The sequence below is a fragment of the Python bivittatus genome, unplaced genomic scaffold (assembly GCF_059951505.1).
Source record: "Python bivittatus isolate LINGU-HERP-01145 unplaced genomic scaffold, Pbiv_v1 ctg000700_np1212, whole genome shotgun sequence".
Taxonomy (NCBI): domain Eukaryota; kingdom Metazoa; phylum Chordata; class Lepidosauria; order Squamata; family Pythonidae; genus Python; species Python bivittatus.
In genome coordinates this window covers 29,630,218-29,649,732 of record NW_028277098.1, presented here as the reverse complement: position 1 = coordinate 29,649,732, position 19,515 = coordinate 29,630,218, and the positions used below count along the sequence as shown (strand labels likewise).

Genomic DNA, 19,515 nt, shown 5'->3' with positions numbered 1-19,515 from the left:
GTTCATTTTTCTTTTGGATAAACAATTTTATACCTGGGAAGGACTTTCATTTTTTTTTTCCCATGGGAGAAAGAGTCAGGAGAAAAGTAACAAAATTGAAAGCTACTTGTTTTTTTGTTTTTAAGTTTGTAGTCAAGTTAGGCGTAATGAGAAGTAATTGCTTTCCACCATGGCAAGCTTACATTCCTCCCTTTCTGCTTAAAACAGCTGTTTTTCCTGCTAATCATAAAGAAAATAGAATTATGTTGTCCGCTTTTACTAGGAGAAGGAATGCAAGCCAGATAACCTGCAGTTTACTCAGAGCAAAAGAGTTGAGAACTGTATTGTTATTGGCATTGTAGTCTAAAAGTGAGTAAGGTTTCTTTTTCATTGAAACTATCCATCCTGTGTTGAACTGAAACAGAAGATTGATAGGATTACACTGCTCGCTGTTCACTTGTTTCTGATGTCAGTGGTGATGACATTGACCTATCTTTCTGGAAGACTAACATATAATCTCTGTTTTCTAATAACAAGCAAATTGAAAAACTTCAGCAAAATATCTGCTGTCCAGCAGATTGTTCTCAAAAGTCCTTTGAGAAATTTTGGTGAATAGGAGGTTATATGATGTTAAGCCTAGACTATTCTATAAGATATACCTATATAATAAAGTATAAAATAGCAGTTCTTTTCACTGGAAATGTTTGTTCAGTGGGGTGAAAAATGCTGAAAGCTCCCCATCTGAAGAGGATAGGCTGTGGAGTGACTGGGCTTCTAAACCTGCATCCAACTGCTATCACAGCTTGGGCTGCAGCCTGTCAGTTTTACCACTGGCACAGCTGGCAGAGGCTGAACCACAATTCATCCTTGCTCCTGCCACTTGGACGGGGACAGCATCCCACCCTCCCATGCTCCCCTTCCAGCCAAATTCATCAGGGTTTCCTAAGAGGAGGTGTCACAATTGTTGCTTCCTTCCTGAAGCAGCCACTGTCTTGCACCCTAACAACAGCAGAACACAAGGAGACCCTGAGTGATGCTGGCCTTGCCTCGTCTGCCCTGCTGCCCCCCTTTTTTCTTGCTGTTGCAGGAGAGAACCAACAGGATGAAGAAAGTCCCTGGTATCAAAGAGGTACAGTGGGGGATGGAGCAGGCATCCCCACTTGCCTGCTAGAGAGGTGAGTTTAGATCAGCATCACTCAAGGCCTCCCTGTGTTTAGCTTAAAGAAAATTAAATGTGCTTTAAATGATTTATGTTATATATATAAAATAATGTAAATATTTAAAGACAATAGTATCTTCCCTTAAAGTTGAAAACAAGCAAGCAAAACAAAGGGTTCTAAATACTGTTGATATCCTAATCAATTTGAAGAAACCAAACAACTGTGCATGACACTGTGTGAGATACTGAATTATCGATTTTTTTAATATATATATATATGTATATATATGTATATATATGTATATGTATATATTAAAAATACTGCTGACAATATTTACTGCAGTCATTATTGCCATCTATTTTAGAGACTTGAAGCAAACAGAAAAGTAGGATAGAAGTATTTCCAATAAATTTATAATCACTGAATTTTTAAAAAATTGTATAATGTTTTATTTATATACTCTGCATTATTTTAGATTATTATTTAACAACCTGTTTCCGTACAAGTAGGAATGGAAAAAAAACAAAAATCAGGCTGCTTTCACTTTATACAGATAATGTTCTGAATCATAACCCAACACTAATATTTATTATTTATTGTATTATTTTGAAGTAGCATTTGTTCCTTGGCTATAAAAAGATTTACTAGTTTAATTTGTGTCCCTTTTAGCTGCATTTTAATGTTTCAACAATAGGTGCCAGTAGTTATCTTCTGAATTTAAAATAGAAATGTGATCAGGGCTGCCATAGCAACAACTTCCTCTTGGCATTGTTATTTATAGAACTGCTGTTGCCTCTTTTTTTTTTAGATTGTCAAGCTAAAGAGACTTACTAAACAGCTTTTTAGAAAGTCTTAAGAAGATCAATAAACAACAGTCCTTGACTGATTTTAAACTTCATGCACTGCTTTTCAGCTGCTATAGTTGTATAATAGATCAGGGACCCAAGCTTTTCAATGTAATTACTAAGATTTTGTACTGCTCTTCCTATAACCCTTCCCCTCCCCATGTAATACTGTAGGCAACTTTTGAAGTCTCCCTTGGTTTCAAAAGTTCTTTATTTTCAGTAGTTAGTGTGGATAGATATGAGTTGACAACTGCACCAAAATAACAACTGAAGTATTTGTTTGGATCTCAACCACAGTAAAGTTGATGATTGGGCTTGATATCTGGAGCAGTGCCACTACAGTTAACATATAAGATATGCAGCTATTCACAGTTTGATTATGTGCCATCAACTCAGTGTCAACTCTCAGTGACCACAGAGATAGATTTTCTCCATGACGATCTGTCCCCACCCTGGTCTTTCAGATCTTCCAGCAATATACCCACCACTGTAGTTATTCAGCCACCTTTCTACTGATCCTCCTTTTCTCTTTCCATCCACCTCTCCCAGCATTATAGACTTTTCCAGAGAGCTAGGTCTTCATATAATGTGTCTGAAATATGTTAATTTAGGTCTGGTCATTTGTGCCTCAAGTGAGGACTCTGGATTGATTTGTTCAATGATCCATTTCTTTGTTTTCTTGGCTATCTCCATGGTATTCTTAAGAGTCGTCTCCAATACCAAAGTTCAAAAGCATCAACACTATTTCTATCCAGCTTCTACGTTTCACTTCATGAATTCCCATAATCATCTTTGTTACAGAAATTCATATACAGTATTAGCAATAAGAGTTTTTCAGGCAAGTTTTTTTGAGATTAAGGAGATATTTAGGGTGGCTTTAAATGCTTCTTAAAGTCAAATAATTTTTTTTCCATTATAATATTTCTGGAATCATAGGCAGTGAGCAAGAATAAAGAAGCTAGACAAATGGAACAGGAATTCTCATGCTGTTCTTTCATATCAGTATCATCTATAGGAGGACTGTGCAGTGTTGCTTCAGTGTACACGTAATACCCACTGAAAACTTTTTAAACCAAATGTGTTTTTCCCTTGGATCATACACTAATTATGGAGGGTAGCCATGTAGTCCTGGGAAAAGATACAAGAGCATTAAGGAGTTGCTGAGAGGTACTACATGAGTGGATAATAATAAGTATAATTTGGAAGAAGCGCTTCAGACCTTGTACAGTACCAAGATAACAACAGTACATATTGTACAGTACATATTCATTAAAACAGTCTGTTTTCAAGGCTCTGAAAAAGGATACCACGACTTTAAGGAGTTGAATCATTAAAATTAATGCATCTCTTAAAGCAGCTACATTTTTTAGCCTGAAAAAAGATGAGGCTTACTTTCATGAAGAGGAGTTGCGCTTGCCTTTGTGAGCAATCTGAAGTGATCCTATTAATTTTTTTTAGAGTAGGCACAGCCCTAATAGATATCTACAGTATTTTGAGGACCAAGTTATACATTATGGAACAGTATAATATATAGTGTACGTGATATACTATATGTATTTGCTGTATTCTCCTCAAATATGCGTTGTGTGTGGCAGAGACTAATATGCATGGAGTATTGTCTAACATTATTAAATGCATAAATAGCTTTGAAATAATGTATAACAATGTATTTAAAGACTCTGCTGAATGTGTGGGATGTTGGTTTTTTCCTGGATTGTTGTTAATACTCATAAAAATTTTATCAAAGTTAGTGTTGTTATAGATTCAAGGCTTTTAAAAAAACATAAGTATTTTAATAAAAAGTAATATTTTAGGAGTTGTGAACTCTCATGCCAAGAATGTTTATTCTTTCTCTGACTGCTATCTGTTAATTTCTAATAATTGCAAAGCACGTGGATAAATGTGAAAAGTGAGATAAATTATGAACCTTCAGTATCTCTTCAATTGGATAGTGCAAACTCAGCAGTATAACTCTTTTAGGAACAAGGAAGGAAACCTCCTGTCAAGAGCTTTGTGCTATAACTACTCTCTGTGTGCATGCTCTGCAAATGTAAATCATTTTAGAAAGGTAGATATAACTTGCAGTTGTGTTTGGATACTTCCCTTGTGTTGTCATACTATAGACATTATTTTTTAAATGTTATTTTTTGAAAATGTTCTCCATTTTCAGTAAATTACACAAATTTTACATTTTCTTGCTTACTGCTTGTGTATATAGTCATATATGCTTTCCTGATCTAGTTTTTAGTCATGCTTTTACATTTAGCACTCTTGGTACTTGTTCTCATACAACTCTAATTTGGAAAGAGAAAGTTAACAAGCAAACAGGGCAACTATTTTACTAGTCGCCATCCTCAGTTGTTATGAAGAGGCTTTTGCTGAGAATAGCCCTTGAAGTTTGGTTTTATATTAACAGGAAACAGAAAACAGTTGTGGTTTAGCTCACTGCATACAGGAAGTGTGACACATTCATAGTTTTTGGCTTCTGTGCTAAGTTCTTAAATTCAGAATTAGAATTTGCTTTTAACTTACATCTTACATGCATATAAATGGCAGCTCAAAGGGAGTCACAGGGTAACTCAAGCACTGGGACAGCTAATGCTTTGCAGAGGCTAGAAGGATTTGCAAACAGACTTTTTCATAGACATTCCAAGGGTTCTGCAAGCGAACTGAAAGCACCTGTGGAAAATGGATCTTCAGACATGTCTGAACTTACTGCACTGTGGGAAAAATCAAGTAAGTGTGTGGAGGTTGCTTGGTTTGAAATTGCAGACTTCCCAATATTACCTGCTAAATAAAGGAAAATGCTGAGAGCTAAACTGCTAAATTAAATGATTGGCAGGTAGATTCAGAGCTGTGCTCTTTTTCTTGAGCAGTTGCAAATAGCTTATAGAGTACATATCAGCCAGCTTTCTTTTGTTGATGTATTGCCATCCAGACTGTCCTATGTAAATATGTACTTTTTTCATTATTTAAAGTAGACCTTTTAAAGCAAGAAATGTTAGTTTAAAATTATTGACTGGTCTCATAGCTACAAATGGAAGAGGAGAATGTGATATGCCAGAAATTACCTTCAGCCAAGTAAGGTTGATTCATGTATGAAACAGGCTTCTGATGAGGATCCTCTTACATAGAGGCCTCATGCACATAGACTGATAGAATGTGGAGGAAGATGGCCAGTACATGAAGATACGCATTGTCTATTGGAGCTGACTATAGTATCTCTTCTAAAGGTACTAGAAATTCTTGGATGTGTGTGTTGTTGCTGCATGTTACATATATAATTTACACTCATGAAGTCAGTAACCATGTTTGGGGTATGTGGGTGTGTATGTGTTGACTGATACTGGAAAATGGATGGGGAAGTACCACCGCTTCATTAAACCAAACTGACAATGTAAGTTGTCAGTCAGAAAAAGTAAATCAAAGTAATGTTGATTTACTTTTCCAAATAATAGACCACTGTACTATAATACATATTAAAAAAATATTTTTCTAAACTCATTTGACTACTTTTGTAGTTTCTCTTTTCTCAGGAAATCAGAGTAGATTTAATTCTTACTGTAATGAAATTTCTTGTGAGATGACAATGAATTCCAAAGACAGTTTTGAATTAGGTTTCCCATCTCAAACTCTAATTAGCAGTATATATACTAATTGTTTAAGTTAATATTGACAAATATGCAGTCTGCTACTTTAAAATATTTATTAGCAGGTTCAATATAGTTACACATTTTTTTTCTGTTAACTTGCATGGAACAATCAAGTGTTCTCACATATTTCCAGAGAAGGTCTTTTACACAAAAAAATCAGGATTTTTAAAAATTTGCTTCTGTCACAGAAGACTGTTTAATCTGCTGTTCAAAGTAGTACTTATTTTAAGGGCACAGATATAGAGTTGCTTTCATTTATTCGTATGTTAAATTGTCTATATAATTTAAAATAGTACATCATCAGTTTCTAGACCTTGCTGCATTTCTATTTAATAGATGTAAAAGGTATTAGCAAATGTAATTGTAATTAGATCTAATTTTAATTGATTAGTGTATGAGCCAATTTATTTTGGACTTTACTATAATGCACTCTGCTTTCATGATTTTCAGTTATGTCTCTCCATATACAATTTAATTTTAAAAGTAATGCTGAAAGAAATTGAATGAAGAGGAAAATCCATACCATACAAGCATGCCTGAAATGATTTTTTGTGTAACAATATGAATAAGTTTGTACATAGATAAGGCACCATTCTGGAGATTATTAATTTATTGTTCACAAGCAGCATGGTCATGCACATTGTTCAGCTTTACCTGTCAATAGGGCTAGTTTATATGGCCAAATGGAACTATATGCAAAAATGTCCCTTTTAAAAAATTCTGTGCCTGGTTTATGATTGGGGGGCGGGATTTAGCACCAGCTTTTGATCCATAAATAGGCAATGTTTATAGTCCAAATATTTCCTGCTGATTGATTGTGTGCCGTCAATTTGGTGTTGACTCTTAGCAACTACATAGATAGATTTCCTCCATGATGATGTAAACCTAACCTGGTCTTTCAGGTCTTCTAATGGAGCACCCACTGCCACTATAACTGAATCTATCCACCATGTTCTTGGTCGTCCTTTTCTCTTCCTTCCATTTTTCCAGCATTAGAACTTTCTCTAGAGAGCAAGGTCTTCATATAATGTGTCCAAAGTAGAATACTTTGAGCCTGATTTCCTGCTAATATATTTAGGAAATTGTTATTGTCAAATTAGAAACTGCATCACAACATTATGCACATAAGAGTTGGGAGTTCTCCCAGAAAGGATGTATATTAAGAGAGAGATAAAACAGGATAATATCTTGACTCTGTTTCCTTTTAATGCTATATCACCAATATGGTGATTTAGAATTTTTGTTAGTTTTATTTTTTCTTCCATCCAGCCCCCAAAACTGTTTTGCTATATGAAGAAAATATGGTCCTTTGTGCTTGAAATATAACAGTGTTAAGAGGATGTTGTTTAAGATGAGGGAGTTACATAGAATTACTACAAGCAGACAATTAAAATTTTAGCATGTTCTTAGATTTGTATTTCTTATTTTTTACACATAGACAGACAAATGATTGTATCTGTACTTAAAATCTATGTGGGAAAGCTGCTACCCAAATGTTGATGGCTCAGAGATTTGGGGAACAACTAATAACAAGATTCTCTAGATTCTGTAAAACACATGTATCAGACAAATTCTGGTCTTCTTTCAGGATTCCAGCAGTAAGTGATTAATAATTTATAACAGGGACATTTATTAAATCAATTTTATAATATTGAGGGAAGTCACTTCAAATGTCAAGAAACTGCTTACTTAGTTTATGTTGTCAGGAACAGTTGCAATCATGAGGCTGGGTTCATCTTTGTAACTCAAGCAAATCTATATTCCATTATGAATGCCCAGAATGGAGAACACAGAACCAACCTATAAACCCAGATTTATGATTATGAATCTGGGAATGACCTGGAAATCATTAGACAGTTGCATTTTTATTGGGTTTTTTATTTGTTCTGTTTGAATAACCATCTGTGTTACAGATTTTGAGTTGACCTGTACAATAAAAAATGGTTTTATTGCAGTCCTAGTTAATGCCTTCTGCTTTTCCACATTATCAATCTGTGACTATTTCTGGTTGATAGCATCTGCCTTTCTGCAATGTGAAAATGTTTGTGTCATTTTGAGCCAATATAGTTTAAACTTCGAACCATTTATTTTTTGCTTAAATAATCAATTTTACGGTTGTGACTCAGCTGACCCACTTTAACTCTGTAGCTTGTTGGTGAAACAAGGAAATACGGGTTCAAGAAATGTTCTACATTCATAATATCAGACTTGTTTCCTTTTTAAGTGTTAAAATATGTTTAAATTTCTATAATGTGTTGAGTGAGAAATACTCATTTGCAAAGGATTTTTTGTTTTTACAGTGGGACTAAAAGACTGTGCTTCACAATGATTTTCCAAATCTTGACTTTTTCCGCTATGCACATTGCTTTAGTATTCCTACTCTTTTGAAAGGGGAGTGGGCAGAACTTTTAAAGCCATAAAAATCTAGTTTATGACAACCAAGGACTGACTAGTGCTATCAGGATTAGTGATGACCCTGTCTTCTTCCCCACCTGTTTTAAGGAGCATCAGTTATCACTATTCATGCCTAGCTGTTTCTGCCAACTTAAGCAATTGAAGTAATGGAAACTAACCTGGAAATAAAAACATAGTGCTTTGTTAGAAGCAGTACTTCTTATTTGTCTATCTAGAATCTAAATCAGACGTTTGTTGGTTTCTCATTCATTAATTGTTAGGAAGCAATTGTCACCCTTCAAGGTAGACCAGACTAGGAAGCCAAAGTCATGCAGGCTAATACTACTTTTATTGTAAGGCTATAGAAACGGAATCTTGCAAGTCTGAATGCACTTCCCACTCCCTTCCTTTATCTTCATGAGAACTAGGGAGGATCTTGTCTGAGACACTTTCTCAGGTTACAGTTCTGGCCCAGACTCAGATTTCTTTTATCTGACCTTTGTCTTGGTTGTGGCTCTTCCTTCTGTTCCTCAAGGTTATTTCTTCTACGCATTACAGCAACAAACAAGGAGTCTTGAATTGCCTTTACTTTAATTTCCAGTGATTTGAGCAATTAGACAATTTGCCTGATCTTTTCCTATCCCTCTGCTTCTATGATAGGGTATGATCGATTTTGATGGGCCAGACTCTGCATGACCCTAAGTTGGGCCATAGGGATAAGATGACAGACCGTTTTGTTGTGAAGTGACTTCAGTCTCTAAATCCTGCAGGCAAGGTGTGGGAGGGCTCAAAAGTTCATGTCCTCCATAGCAACCATGGGCTTGTTTCAGGTAACTCCAGGCCTGATACACTCAAGTAGTGATATGTTGAGTTTCATTTTTAGAGTAAATATACGCTTATCCAGTATGAAGAGCATTATACTTTGGTCTTTTCTGTGGTTGGATGATTTTCTGGTCTGGATGAGACTGACTGCCACTCAAGTCCATTAAGATAGCCTATCCCAGGTATCTCATGTATCTAGATGGATTATGACAGACATTGGGGAATTTTGCAGTGACCTGGTATGCAGTTCTATTATCCTTGGGTATGGGGAGATAGCTCAAAGTCTTGCCATGATCGCTCCTGAGCAATCTCTTTTAGTTGGCTGGTCCCAGGCAGCTCCTTGGTTTACTGAGGAATACTGGGAGATAAAGTAGCAGAAGGGACACTTGGAACACCACTGGAGAAATACAAAAAGTGAACATGACCGAACACGCATAAGAGCTCAAGCTTGAGCCTATGCCAAGGTAATAGGAGTGCTGAAACTTTAATACTTCTTCTCATCATCAGGCTATCAGCAAAGGGCCTTGTTTAGTGTAGGCAACTCGCAGGGGTGGGGGAGTTAACAGACTGTTCTCTTTCAAGACCTCTGTGATTGTTCTGCACAGTATTTTGCCAATAGTCATGCACAGCCAAAGTCACTGAAGCCAAAAACATAACTGTTTATTGGCAGAATCTAATACAGCAGCCTTTCTCAACCTTTTGACCCTGAAAGAACCCTTCAAATATGTTTTAGTCCTCAGGGAACCCCTGCAGATTCAGGCTCAAATATAGGCCAGAAGTTATAAAGTTATTAGATTCATTTCATGTGTGGGCCTGTATATATGCATTAACAATGTTCTTAAACTAAAAATAATGAAACTTACCTCTTTAATGTGAAACCTGTGCTTGTTTTTGCTGCACAATACTCAATTCTGGGCCAAACTTGAGTTTTGGAGATCAGTTTGGAAAATTTTTGGCCTTTGCGGGTTGCGTTTTTTGGGGGCTATTTTGGGTTACTTTTAAGAGTGCATACAGTTTTTGAGAAATATGTCAAACTGTCATGAATGATAACTGTAATGTATTGCAGGACACAGATGACACCGGCACACTGAGTTGGGGTGGCCGGCCTCCTCCCCTCTCCCTGCACCACCAGCACCTCGTTCCCCAAATCCAGCTTCTCCTTTCTTGCCCCCCCCTTTCCACCTTTTGTCTCAAGGACCCCGTTGCAAAATTAGAGGGGGGCTAATGCCTTGCAACATCCAACACCCCTCCCTTTAATATTTGGACTCCTCAATCTCTCCTGAAATCTTGGCACCCTGATGCCAAAGCCTTCACTACCACCACTGCTTTTTCCTTTCCCCTGCCTCCCTCCCCCCCTTTGTGGTTGGCTCCTGCTGCTACTAGTGCCTAGGCCAGGCCAGCCCCAAATCTCCTGCGCCTGCCCTGAGACAGAGCCCCTGGTGCAGAAAGGCAGGCATGCACCTGCAGAAAGCCACATGGCCACCTGCTGCCACTGGTGCTGGGCGACTCCTGCCCTGAGACAGAGCCCCCTGGGTCACTGTGCCTGCAGAAAGGCAGACATGCACCGGCAAGGAAAGCCCCGGCATGGAGACCCCGACAGTCAGAGTCTGTCTGTCTGTCTGTCTGTCTGTCTCTCTCTCTCTCTCTCTCTCATGTTCTCTCACCACCTGCTGCTCCTCTCTCTTCTTCTCCTCTCCTCCTCACTCCTTCTCACTTCCCCACATGCACAATACTGACCCCCATCTAGTGTTGGAAGTTGGAAAGTTTTTCTTCACTTTTTAAAAATAAATCATGATCTCCCAGGGAACCCTTAGTGACCTCTCACAGAACCCTAGAGTTCTCTGGAACCCTAGCTGAGAAACCATGTAATACAGCGACTGTGGTAGCAACTTGTCTTGTTAGTTGAAACTTGTTTTGGTTTGACTTAGTGATAGAAATTCCAGTCCCAATTCTGGTCGTAAGTTGAAGACTACCTGTAGTTGCTAAATTCTGTTAAGATTTTATAGGTTAAAACCAGCACTTTGAAACACAACCAAAAGCCTACTGGAATGCAGTGCAAGGGCCTGTATAGTTGTAATACAGGTGGTCCCCAGGTTAAGAACACCCAGGTTACAGACGGCCTATAGTTAAGAACAGAGCCTATTGTAGCAAAATTCAAGTTAAACACACAATGGTTCAGTTAATTACACAATACTACTTATACAGTATTATACATTAATACTATTTCAGCTTACGTACAAAATCAACTTAAAGACAGATCTTGGGAACAGAACTCATTCTTAAACTGGGGACTACCTGTATGCTCCTAGCAATGAGCCCCAGTAACAAGTATGCCACTGCTCCAGGGGCACTTCCGGCATGTGCTCTGCAGCTCTTGTTGGTAGCTGCTGGCCATTCATGAGGCTTTCTCCTTCTTCCTGCAAAGCCTTCCTCCAGCAAAGCCCCAGAGCCGCAGTGCAGTGTGAAGGGGGTACAGTGCATGCAAGCGAGTGAAGGGGGAAGGCACTGGTGCATGTGAGCAAGGGAAGGAGGGCGCAGTGTGTGCGAACAAGCAAAGGGGGAAGGAGGGCAAAGTGCATGCATGTGAGTGAAGGGGGGAAGGAGGGTGCGGTGCATACAAGTGTAGAAAGGCTGGGGTGGGTGGGGGAGACTTATCTGAGCTCCCCTGCTGTCTTCCCCATTGACTTTGCTTGTGGAAAGCCAGCAGGAAGTATTTAAAATGGCAATCACGTGATCGCAGGGTACTTGGCAACTGGTTGTAAGTGCGAACTGGGGCCAAGCACCCAGATTGTGATAACATGATCGCGGGGTGCTGCAACAGCCATAACTTCGGAGACCAGTTGTAAGTCCATTCTTTCAGCACCGTCATAACTTTGAACAGTCACTGAACAAATGGTTGTAACTCGAGAACTACCTGTAGATGCTTGGAAGACCATTTCTCCAGTCAAAGTTAACCTCTTTAATTCCTTCTTTCAGGGAAAACTGCTAGTGGCTACACACTTTCCTGAAGTGAGGTGCCTGAAGTCTGGAGATTCTGTTTCTTGGTAGTGGTGTCTATCCTGTCACAGCCTTCCTCTGAAAGTTAGATTAGTTCCCTCCTTGACAGCCTTTCACAAGTTGGTTAAATAAAGCTTTTCTGGCAAGCATCTGATGATTAGGAAGATGATATCTGTGTTTTATATTAATTGCTGCTGTTCTCTTTTTCACTTTAATTTATCTTAGTGTTTATTTTGTTTATCTGGACACTTTAATATTAGGTGTATGTTATGTTATTGTTGTTAACACTGAGACTTCTTATAGATTACATAAATAATAAATAATGAAATAGAAACCAGAATGTTCTGTTATGCTATCTGCTTTATACAAGTGCAACGTATGAGTCTAAAAGGAATCTAATTGCTGAAATCCAGCAAACTGCTGGCTAGTGGATTTATTTGGGATAGTAGTAATAAAATGGCAGCCTCATGTCACTTTAATGAAAAATGAAAGTTTTCATAGTAAAAATGTTTTGTTGTTATTCTTCCTCCTAAATTTATTACCGCTGTGGTCTGGCAGTCCATCTGTACCTAATTTCTGACAGAACATACTGCTATCTTCCAGCTGTAAAACTAGCCAATTATAAAATTACGTTCCTATTTGTTGACCTCTGTAAAAGCATAATCTATTTTTAAATCTAGAGATTAGTTGTGGTACAAGACATTATATGCTTTAAACATATCATATGCAAAATCTATTTTTCCAGTCACCAGGCAAACAAAAGAGACTAACCTTGTAATTGATTAGGACTAGGATCATCCATAGAGATTTACCAGTGCATCAGCAAAGCCCCTGCAGAATAAGCTGCTCCTTATTCTGTTTCATGCTTCCTCGAGAAAGAGGAGAAAATTGTTGAGTGGACTTCTGTTTGATTGTAGTGATGCTATACGATGTAACCAGTGTGACCCAGAGCAAGTAGACAGAAGATGAGGTGAGGGACAAAACTCGTGCAAGCAATACCCCAGGTCTGCAACTTTCCTCTGGCTAGACAGCAGAAGAAAAAAAAATGGGGGTGTACCTCAGATGTTTGATAGGCCAGAAAGTAGGTTGGGACCAAACTACTGCTCTGTTGTCTCCCATTTGGGCCTCCACTGTAGTGTGCTGTGTTGCTGAAAAGTTTACCAATGTTCCTACGTGGCTAGAATAGTAGTCACAAATTGCTACTTTTTCCATCGTTACCCTTTCTTGTTGCCTATACTGCTTTCCCTGGCCACCTACCTCCTAAACTCTCCCTGCCCACCTGTTTTTCCATGGCTTTGTCCCTCATTTCCTAGAGAAAAAACAGCTGCTGCTACCATGATTAGGATATATGAATGAAAAAGCTTTCCACCATTTTGGGGCATCAGTTATCATGAGCCTGTTTAATAAATATTAAAAAGGAAAATATTCTTTTTATATGCAAAATGTGATACATGACTTCTGGCAAGATGGCCAGGTGCAGAGTTACAGTGTGTTTCTCTTTTCTTCCATGAATTTTTGAAAAGAATATTCTGGATTGTGTGTAGAAACACCCAGTAAGCAACAACCAGTAAGCAGAAATACTAATTGAATTTATCTTCACTGCTTTTTGGAATTTAAAGAAGATAATATGCCTTGCCAATAAAAAAAATAGCCATCTCTGCCTCCCCTGAACAGCTTGCTCTCGATCGAGCTTCTGAAGTAGGTGTAATGCTTTGGCTTCAGGTGAGAATTTAAATACATGTCCTCATGAAGAAGGATTTTGGCTGAAACACCATTAAATTATTAATTAGGAGATGTACAGAGAACAATTTTGACTCCAGAACTGCCTTCTGATATCACACCAAGAAATGTAACAAATTTAGAGCTTTTAGTTATGTTACAGGCTATTAGCAGATGGTTTCTGAATTGTTTCAAAAGTCAATATATTAAAAAGAAAATATGCCAAAATCCAGAAAAAAATAAATGTGTGAAAAATTAAAGTATTTAGTAAATAATTAAATATATTTAAAAAGCCGGTAGCCTACAAAGAAGAATTAGATTGGATTCAAGGACAAGCATGCTATAAAAATACATGTTTTGAACTTGCCTTGTGTGGAGGATGAGCAATTCTTTGTGCTTGCTATGGAGAAATGGTATAGGAAACGACAATATGTGCAACTGTCTGTAACCTCTGCATTTGAGCATGTTCATAGGCATTTCTCTTTGCAGACATTGAACCTCTCCTCCATCACCTTCTTAGGTCAGATATCAGATCTTGCTAATATGAATGCCCTTCCATGTGGAGTGAAAAGGAGGATGTAAAAAATATTTAAGGATGGCATAAAGATTAACACCAGGGTCTCTGTGGTGGTGATATAAAAGTTTAGATCTGTCATTTTGTAGGTCTGAGTCAAAAACTCTGTTTAATCTCAGTCATAGCCTTTTCTGGAGGCAACATAAATAAAGCTCAGGTTGAGAGGTTGCTGTAAGCCAGATCGGAAACTAGTTACTCATTTCAAGAGAAGGTATATTTATCTACCAGGTTAAGCTGGGCCAGGGATTTGCCATCAAATATTTGGTTCGGCACCTAAAACAGCAGTCTCATATGGGCCTCTCTAGAGGCCCAGCCAAGCTGTAAACAAAGAAATGCATAGGCTATGGAGCAGGGAATTCAGAATATAGATCTCAGAAATTCTGACTGAGTTGTTTTTGAAGCAGTTACATCCTTATAAATGCAGAGATGTTTATCATACCACAGGAATATGTTGTTTTTTCAAATAAATATAGGATTGACAGATGTGAGGTATTTGGGATGCATTTAAAATATTGCATTTTGCTTTTACACCCTTTGGAGGAAAAAAACGAAAGTTACATAGTAGAAAGTTTTTAAAAATATATTTTAAAAAACCAGCATATTTGGAATTATGTCAAGCCTTTAGGTCTCTTAAATAAGAGATGGATGAATTATATTTTATTGTGTACTGAATGTTTATTAAAGTATATTAAGCCAGTAAATAGGATTAGGGAGAAAAACTTGATAAACAGCTGGCTTAGCAGTTGAAACAAAGTAACATAATGCTTATAAGAGACTGCAGTAACAATTTCCAAAGATTGTAACTGCATTAACTCTTACTTTATGGAATTTTATTCAGATTTATGTTCTACAAATGGATGGATACCTATTGAGGGCTATATGATATTTAAAAGAGAAAAATTATGGAAAATATTTCCATCCCTTAAGGCAGTTAGACGTATTTGGTCACTATTGTGCAAGAAATTAAGATTTGATTTAAACTCGCATTAGAAACTGATGATATGAAATAATGCATGTATTCAAATGGGATTTTTTTAAAAATGGACAGAAAATAGGATACCAGTAGTCCTCACTTACTACTGCCCTGTTTAACAACCATTCAAAGTTATGACATTGCCAAAAAAGTAACTTTACAACCAGTCCTCGCACTTACTATATATGTATGTATGTATGTATGTATGTATATGTGTATATATGTGTGTGTGTATTATTAAAAGTTTTAGCAACAGTAGGAAGAACTAACACAAACTAAAATAGAACCAAAAAAAAAAATAAAAAGGAAGAAATATAAGAAAAAGCTAAAAGTGCAAAAAGAAAAAAAGCAGAAGTAGAAACAAAGAAAAAGTTATAAAGAAATGGCTTCCAATCTTCTCCATAGCAGTTATAAGTTCAATTACATTTTAACCTCTCTCTCTAAAATTACATCATACCTCACTTCTTTCTATAATCTGTCCTGTGTAATCATCAAAACCATAAATCTCAAGTTCATTTTTTTCTTTTTTACGAAAAAAGTCCATAAGGGGTTTTCAGTCACCAATAAATGTAGATAATTGTCTTTTCTTTAATCTAACTAGTCAATTTATCGATTTCAGCAAGTTCTGTCATCTTCACCAACCATTCCTCCGTTGTAGGTACTGCCAAATCTTTCCATCTTTGCGCATACAATCATCTTGCTGCAGTTATCATATATAAAAACAAAGTTCCATGACTTTTTTCCAACTGTTTATCCATCAGTCCCAAGAGGAAAAGTTCTGGCTTCAATTGAATATTAATCTTTAAAATCCTCTGAATATGTATTTGAGCCCAAAATTTTCGCATTTTTACACCAAGCATAATAAAATGACCCTTCTTGTTGTTCATATTTCCAACATAAATGTACCAACAATACATCATTTTATAAAAATTCTCTTTAAGATTATAACATAATGTAAATTTCAATCATTTCAGCCACATATTTTTCCACCAAAATTTTTAGCCCACTTTATCATACATTTTTTGACCTGTTCTTCTTCTGTTCCAAATTTCAATAAAAGTTTATACATTTTAGCAATTACGTGTTCATTTGTACACAATTCCATTTCAAATTCTGTCCTACATTGTTCAATACCATGAATTCTTTAACCTACTTTAAATATTTCTGATAACTGCAAGAAAGAAACCATTGACAACCACGTCTCTCTATCATCAGCTCTTTTGGTTTTATTTTATATCAGTCCTCATGGTTATGACTGTTGCAGGGTCTCTGTGATCACATGATCAAAATTCAGACACTTTGCAACCTGCATGCATTTAGGACCATTGCAGTATCCTGCAGTTACGTGATTGCCATTTGCACAATACGTAGCCAGCTTTTGACAAGTGGAATCAATGGAGAAGTCAACAGTAAAATCACAAGTCACTGTCACATGATGTCTTGCGTAATGACTCTGGGTGACTCACTTAATGACTGTTTTGCTTAGCAACAGAGTTGCTAGTCCCAATTGTGGTAGTTAAACAAGGACTACCTGTAGTCACCTTAATAAATATTAATAATACTTTGAATGCTTCTATAAAAGGAATATAATTTAAAATATCTGGATGGCACTATATATTAGTTAAAGCATCTCTTATATTCTTTGACTGAATGCCTTACCAGGTTCTGAAACTCCTGTAACTTTCTAAGCAATGGGAAAGGTTTTTATAGAGGCTAAATCAACAATCCAATATTATCAGCTCTTTTAAAAGATCATAAAAATCAAGTTGGAATAATATACAACAAATTTGGAGTGGAGAATTGGAGTATACTGTATTATAAAACCAGTGGTCTTTGGTTTTAAGGAATACTAAACAGGTTTCTTATGATCTGAAAACTAGGTTAATTCAGCCAAAAAAATATATATTTTGGGGGATTGATTGGATTTCCTAATGGGTATTTAAAATACAGTGATTTCTGTCCTTTCCGTGTAAGGGAATACAATATATTTGATGGAAAATTAGTGCATATTTTATTATGTCTATTGGTAGGCATGTGGTAGACTTCATGGTTAAACATCAGTACTAACCAGTAGATTCTTGGGATGAAGATTGTTAAATTATATTTCCCAAATTTGGACTTGCCTATCTTGAAGAGCATTGGATACACCATGCCTGGACTATTATAATAAAGATGATCATGCATTCCTGGAAGGACATTTGTATTAGGTTGGCATGATGAAATAGGTCAACTCAGCCTTTTTATCTATGAAAAAGAAAGATTAGATCATTTCATTCCATGTGGCCTAGGTTCAGTTTTTTTAAAAAAATTGAGTTGCAGTTTGCATAAAGAGGAAACTACTGCTCTTGTAACATAGAAAAGTCTTAATTCTATTGAATTTCATTTTTTATTTTTTTATTTTTCCACTTCCCTTCTTTTCCATACTTACAGTATATTAGTTTTTAGTTTGTAATATTTTGTTGTTTTATGTTCTCTTTTAATTGCTTAAATTATATTTGTTGGTTTTATTGTAATTTGTACCTCTTAAGAAAATCAATAAAATTATTTGTAAAAATATAATAAATGTTTTTTGCTGTCCTATTACTGACAATATAACTTATGCATATCTGCTCAGAAGTAAGTTCTATTGATTTCAAAGTGCCATCCAGATAAACATGTAAGACAGCAGTTCAACTATCTATTTAAGCTGAGGCTGTAAAAGTAAAATCATTCTTTCCTTTCCTCTACTTCTTTTTCTTTTCTCAATATTAGGGCATGAACCTGTAAAGCACCATATATTTTTTTTTATAATAACATCAGAAGGGACCAGCACTTGGGTTTCTTTGTTTGGGTTCAGGAGCTAAATACTTTCAGCCTGGTTACTGCCTGGATGGAAGATCTTCAGGGAATATCAGGTCTGAACTCAAAAATATATTTCAGAGGAAATCAGTAGCAAACTACTTCCTGTAACCAAGAAGATTGCATGGATGCCTCCAGGAAGTCATCAGGGCTCAAGCTCAACTTGAAGGAGACTTTATCTGTTACATCAGTTAACTCTGATTTCCAATTCTTTGTTAAGAAAAGTTGCATTGGTTGAAATATCTGCCTATGAAAACTTCTTATGAGAATAAATGTATAACATGTTACATTTTAGGATACTCTGGTACTGTTTTAATCTAAAGCATATAGCTGAGTAAATTACTGCAGATAAAAATCCCAATTGTCAAGCATTTAATAATACTTGACTTTCCAAAAGGAGGATGGAGGCAGAAGTAGAATTGTTTATATGACTATAATTAAACTAGATTGCTCACAGCTGTTTGTTTCATCAGCTTCTGGGTGCTAGATACCTAGAATTGTTTCACAACTCTTGGTATCTTGATTTCACTTATTGTAGACCACAGTTTTAACTACAGAGCTACCTTACCCAGGTAGATCTTAATAAATATATTTCACAAGTAGATGAAAATCTATACTTCGCATGCATGAAGCAAGTGCACTTGTAGAATCCCATTCAGAATCAATTTGCTTTTGTCACCACATAATTAACATGCTTGAGGCTATCTTCCTTCCATTTTCATTTTTTTCCCTTCTTAATTTCTTTACTCTTCCCCCAGCTCTTCAGAACTCCGTTGTTCTTTTTGCCTTAATGTAGATCATGCAATAAACACTTGTAAGCACTGCCAGACATTTACTAAACGAGCTCATCACAGTTGTTCTTATTTGCAGACCACTCTCTCACAAGCTTTAAAGGTAGGAGACACCAAGACTGTTGTAACCCACTCATCTTCCTCTGAACTTCCTAGCATGTCCCAAAATTGGCTGGTGGTCCTTCATCTCTTGGACAGTTCACTGAATCCACCACCGCTCACGGAGATCCTCAGGTCTCTGTTGTGTCATTATCAGCACCAAGGAGCTCGCCCATTGAGAATTCACCTTTCCTAAGCTTAGAAATTCTTTAAGCCTCTAAGGTAACATGTTTTGGTGAAATATGGAGAAAATATAGTATAGCACAGAGTAAAAACAGAAACAAAGTAAATAACTGAAAAAATGATTTTTCAGCAAGTTCACCTCTTCATAATACATAGGCTTCTGTACTATCAGCACCACAATTAGAAGCTTTATAGAGTAAAAGAAAAGGGATACTATTTCTTACTGTAGTCAACAATTTTCTGCACTTATAGAGAAAAAGGGCAAAATATTAATAACCTGAGGCACAAGGTGTACTCTTAAGAATCATTTAGCAGCCTTAACAGCCATAGTTCTTCCTGTTCTGTTTTACCTATCAAGTCAACCTAACTTCATCTGTCAAGTCTTCCATCCTGACCTTGATTCTGTCTACCTTATAGCTTTGAGTATTTGATTCCACAAACACTCTGGGATGAGGTAAAGCAGGTTATGTTCACTCCTCAGAAGCCTT

General features: G+C 36.7%; 1 protein-coding gene across 2 annotated transcripts in view; it reads left to right on the top strand.

The window, feature by feature from the left end:
• Positions 1-19,515, top strand: part of PRKACB (protein kinase cAMP-activated catalytic subunit beta) — a 94,666-nt gene that overhangs the window by 16,536 nt on the left and 58,615 nt on the right. The window contains exon 1 of one of the 2 annotated variants that reach the window (XM_007421374.4): positions 4,512-4,720. The exons of the other annotated variant lie outside the window; for it this stretch is intronic. Within the exon in view, the coding sequence (XP_007421436.1) occupies positions 4,534-4,720 (187 nt within the window). The 5' untranslated portion in view covers positions 4,512-4,533. Of the gene's footprint in view, positions 1-4,511; positions 4,721-19,515 lie in introns of those variants that run through there. 2 annotated transcript variants of the gene reach the window in all.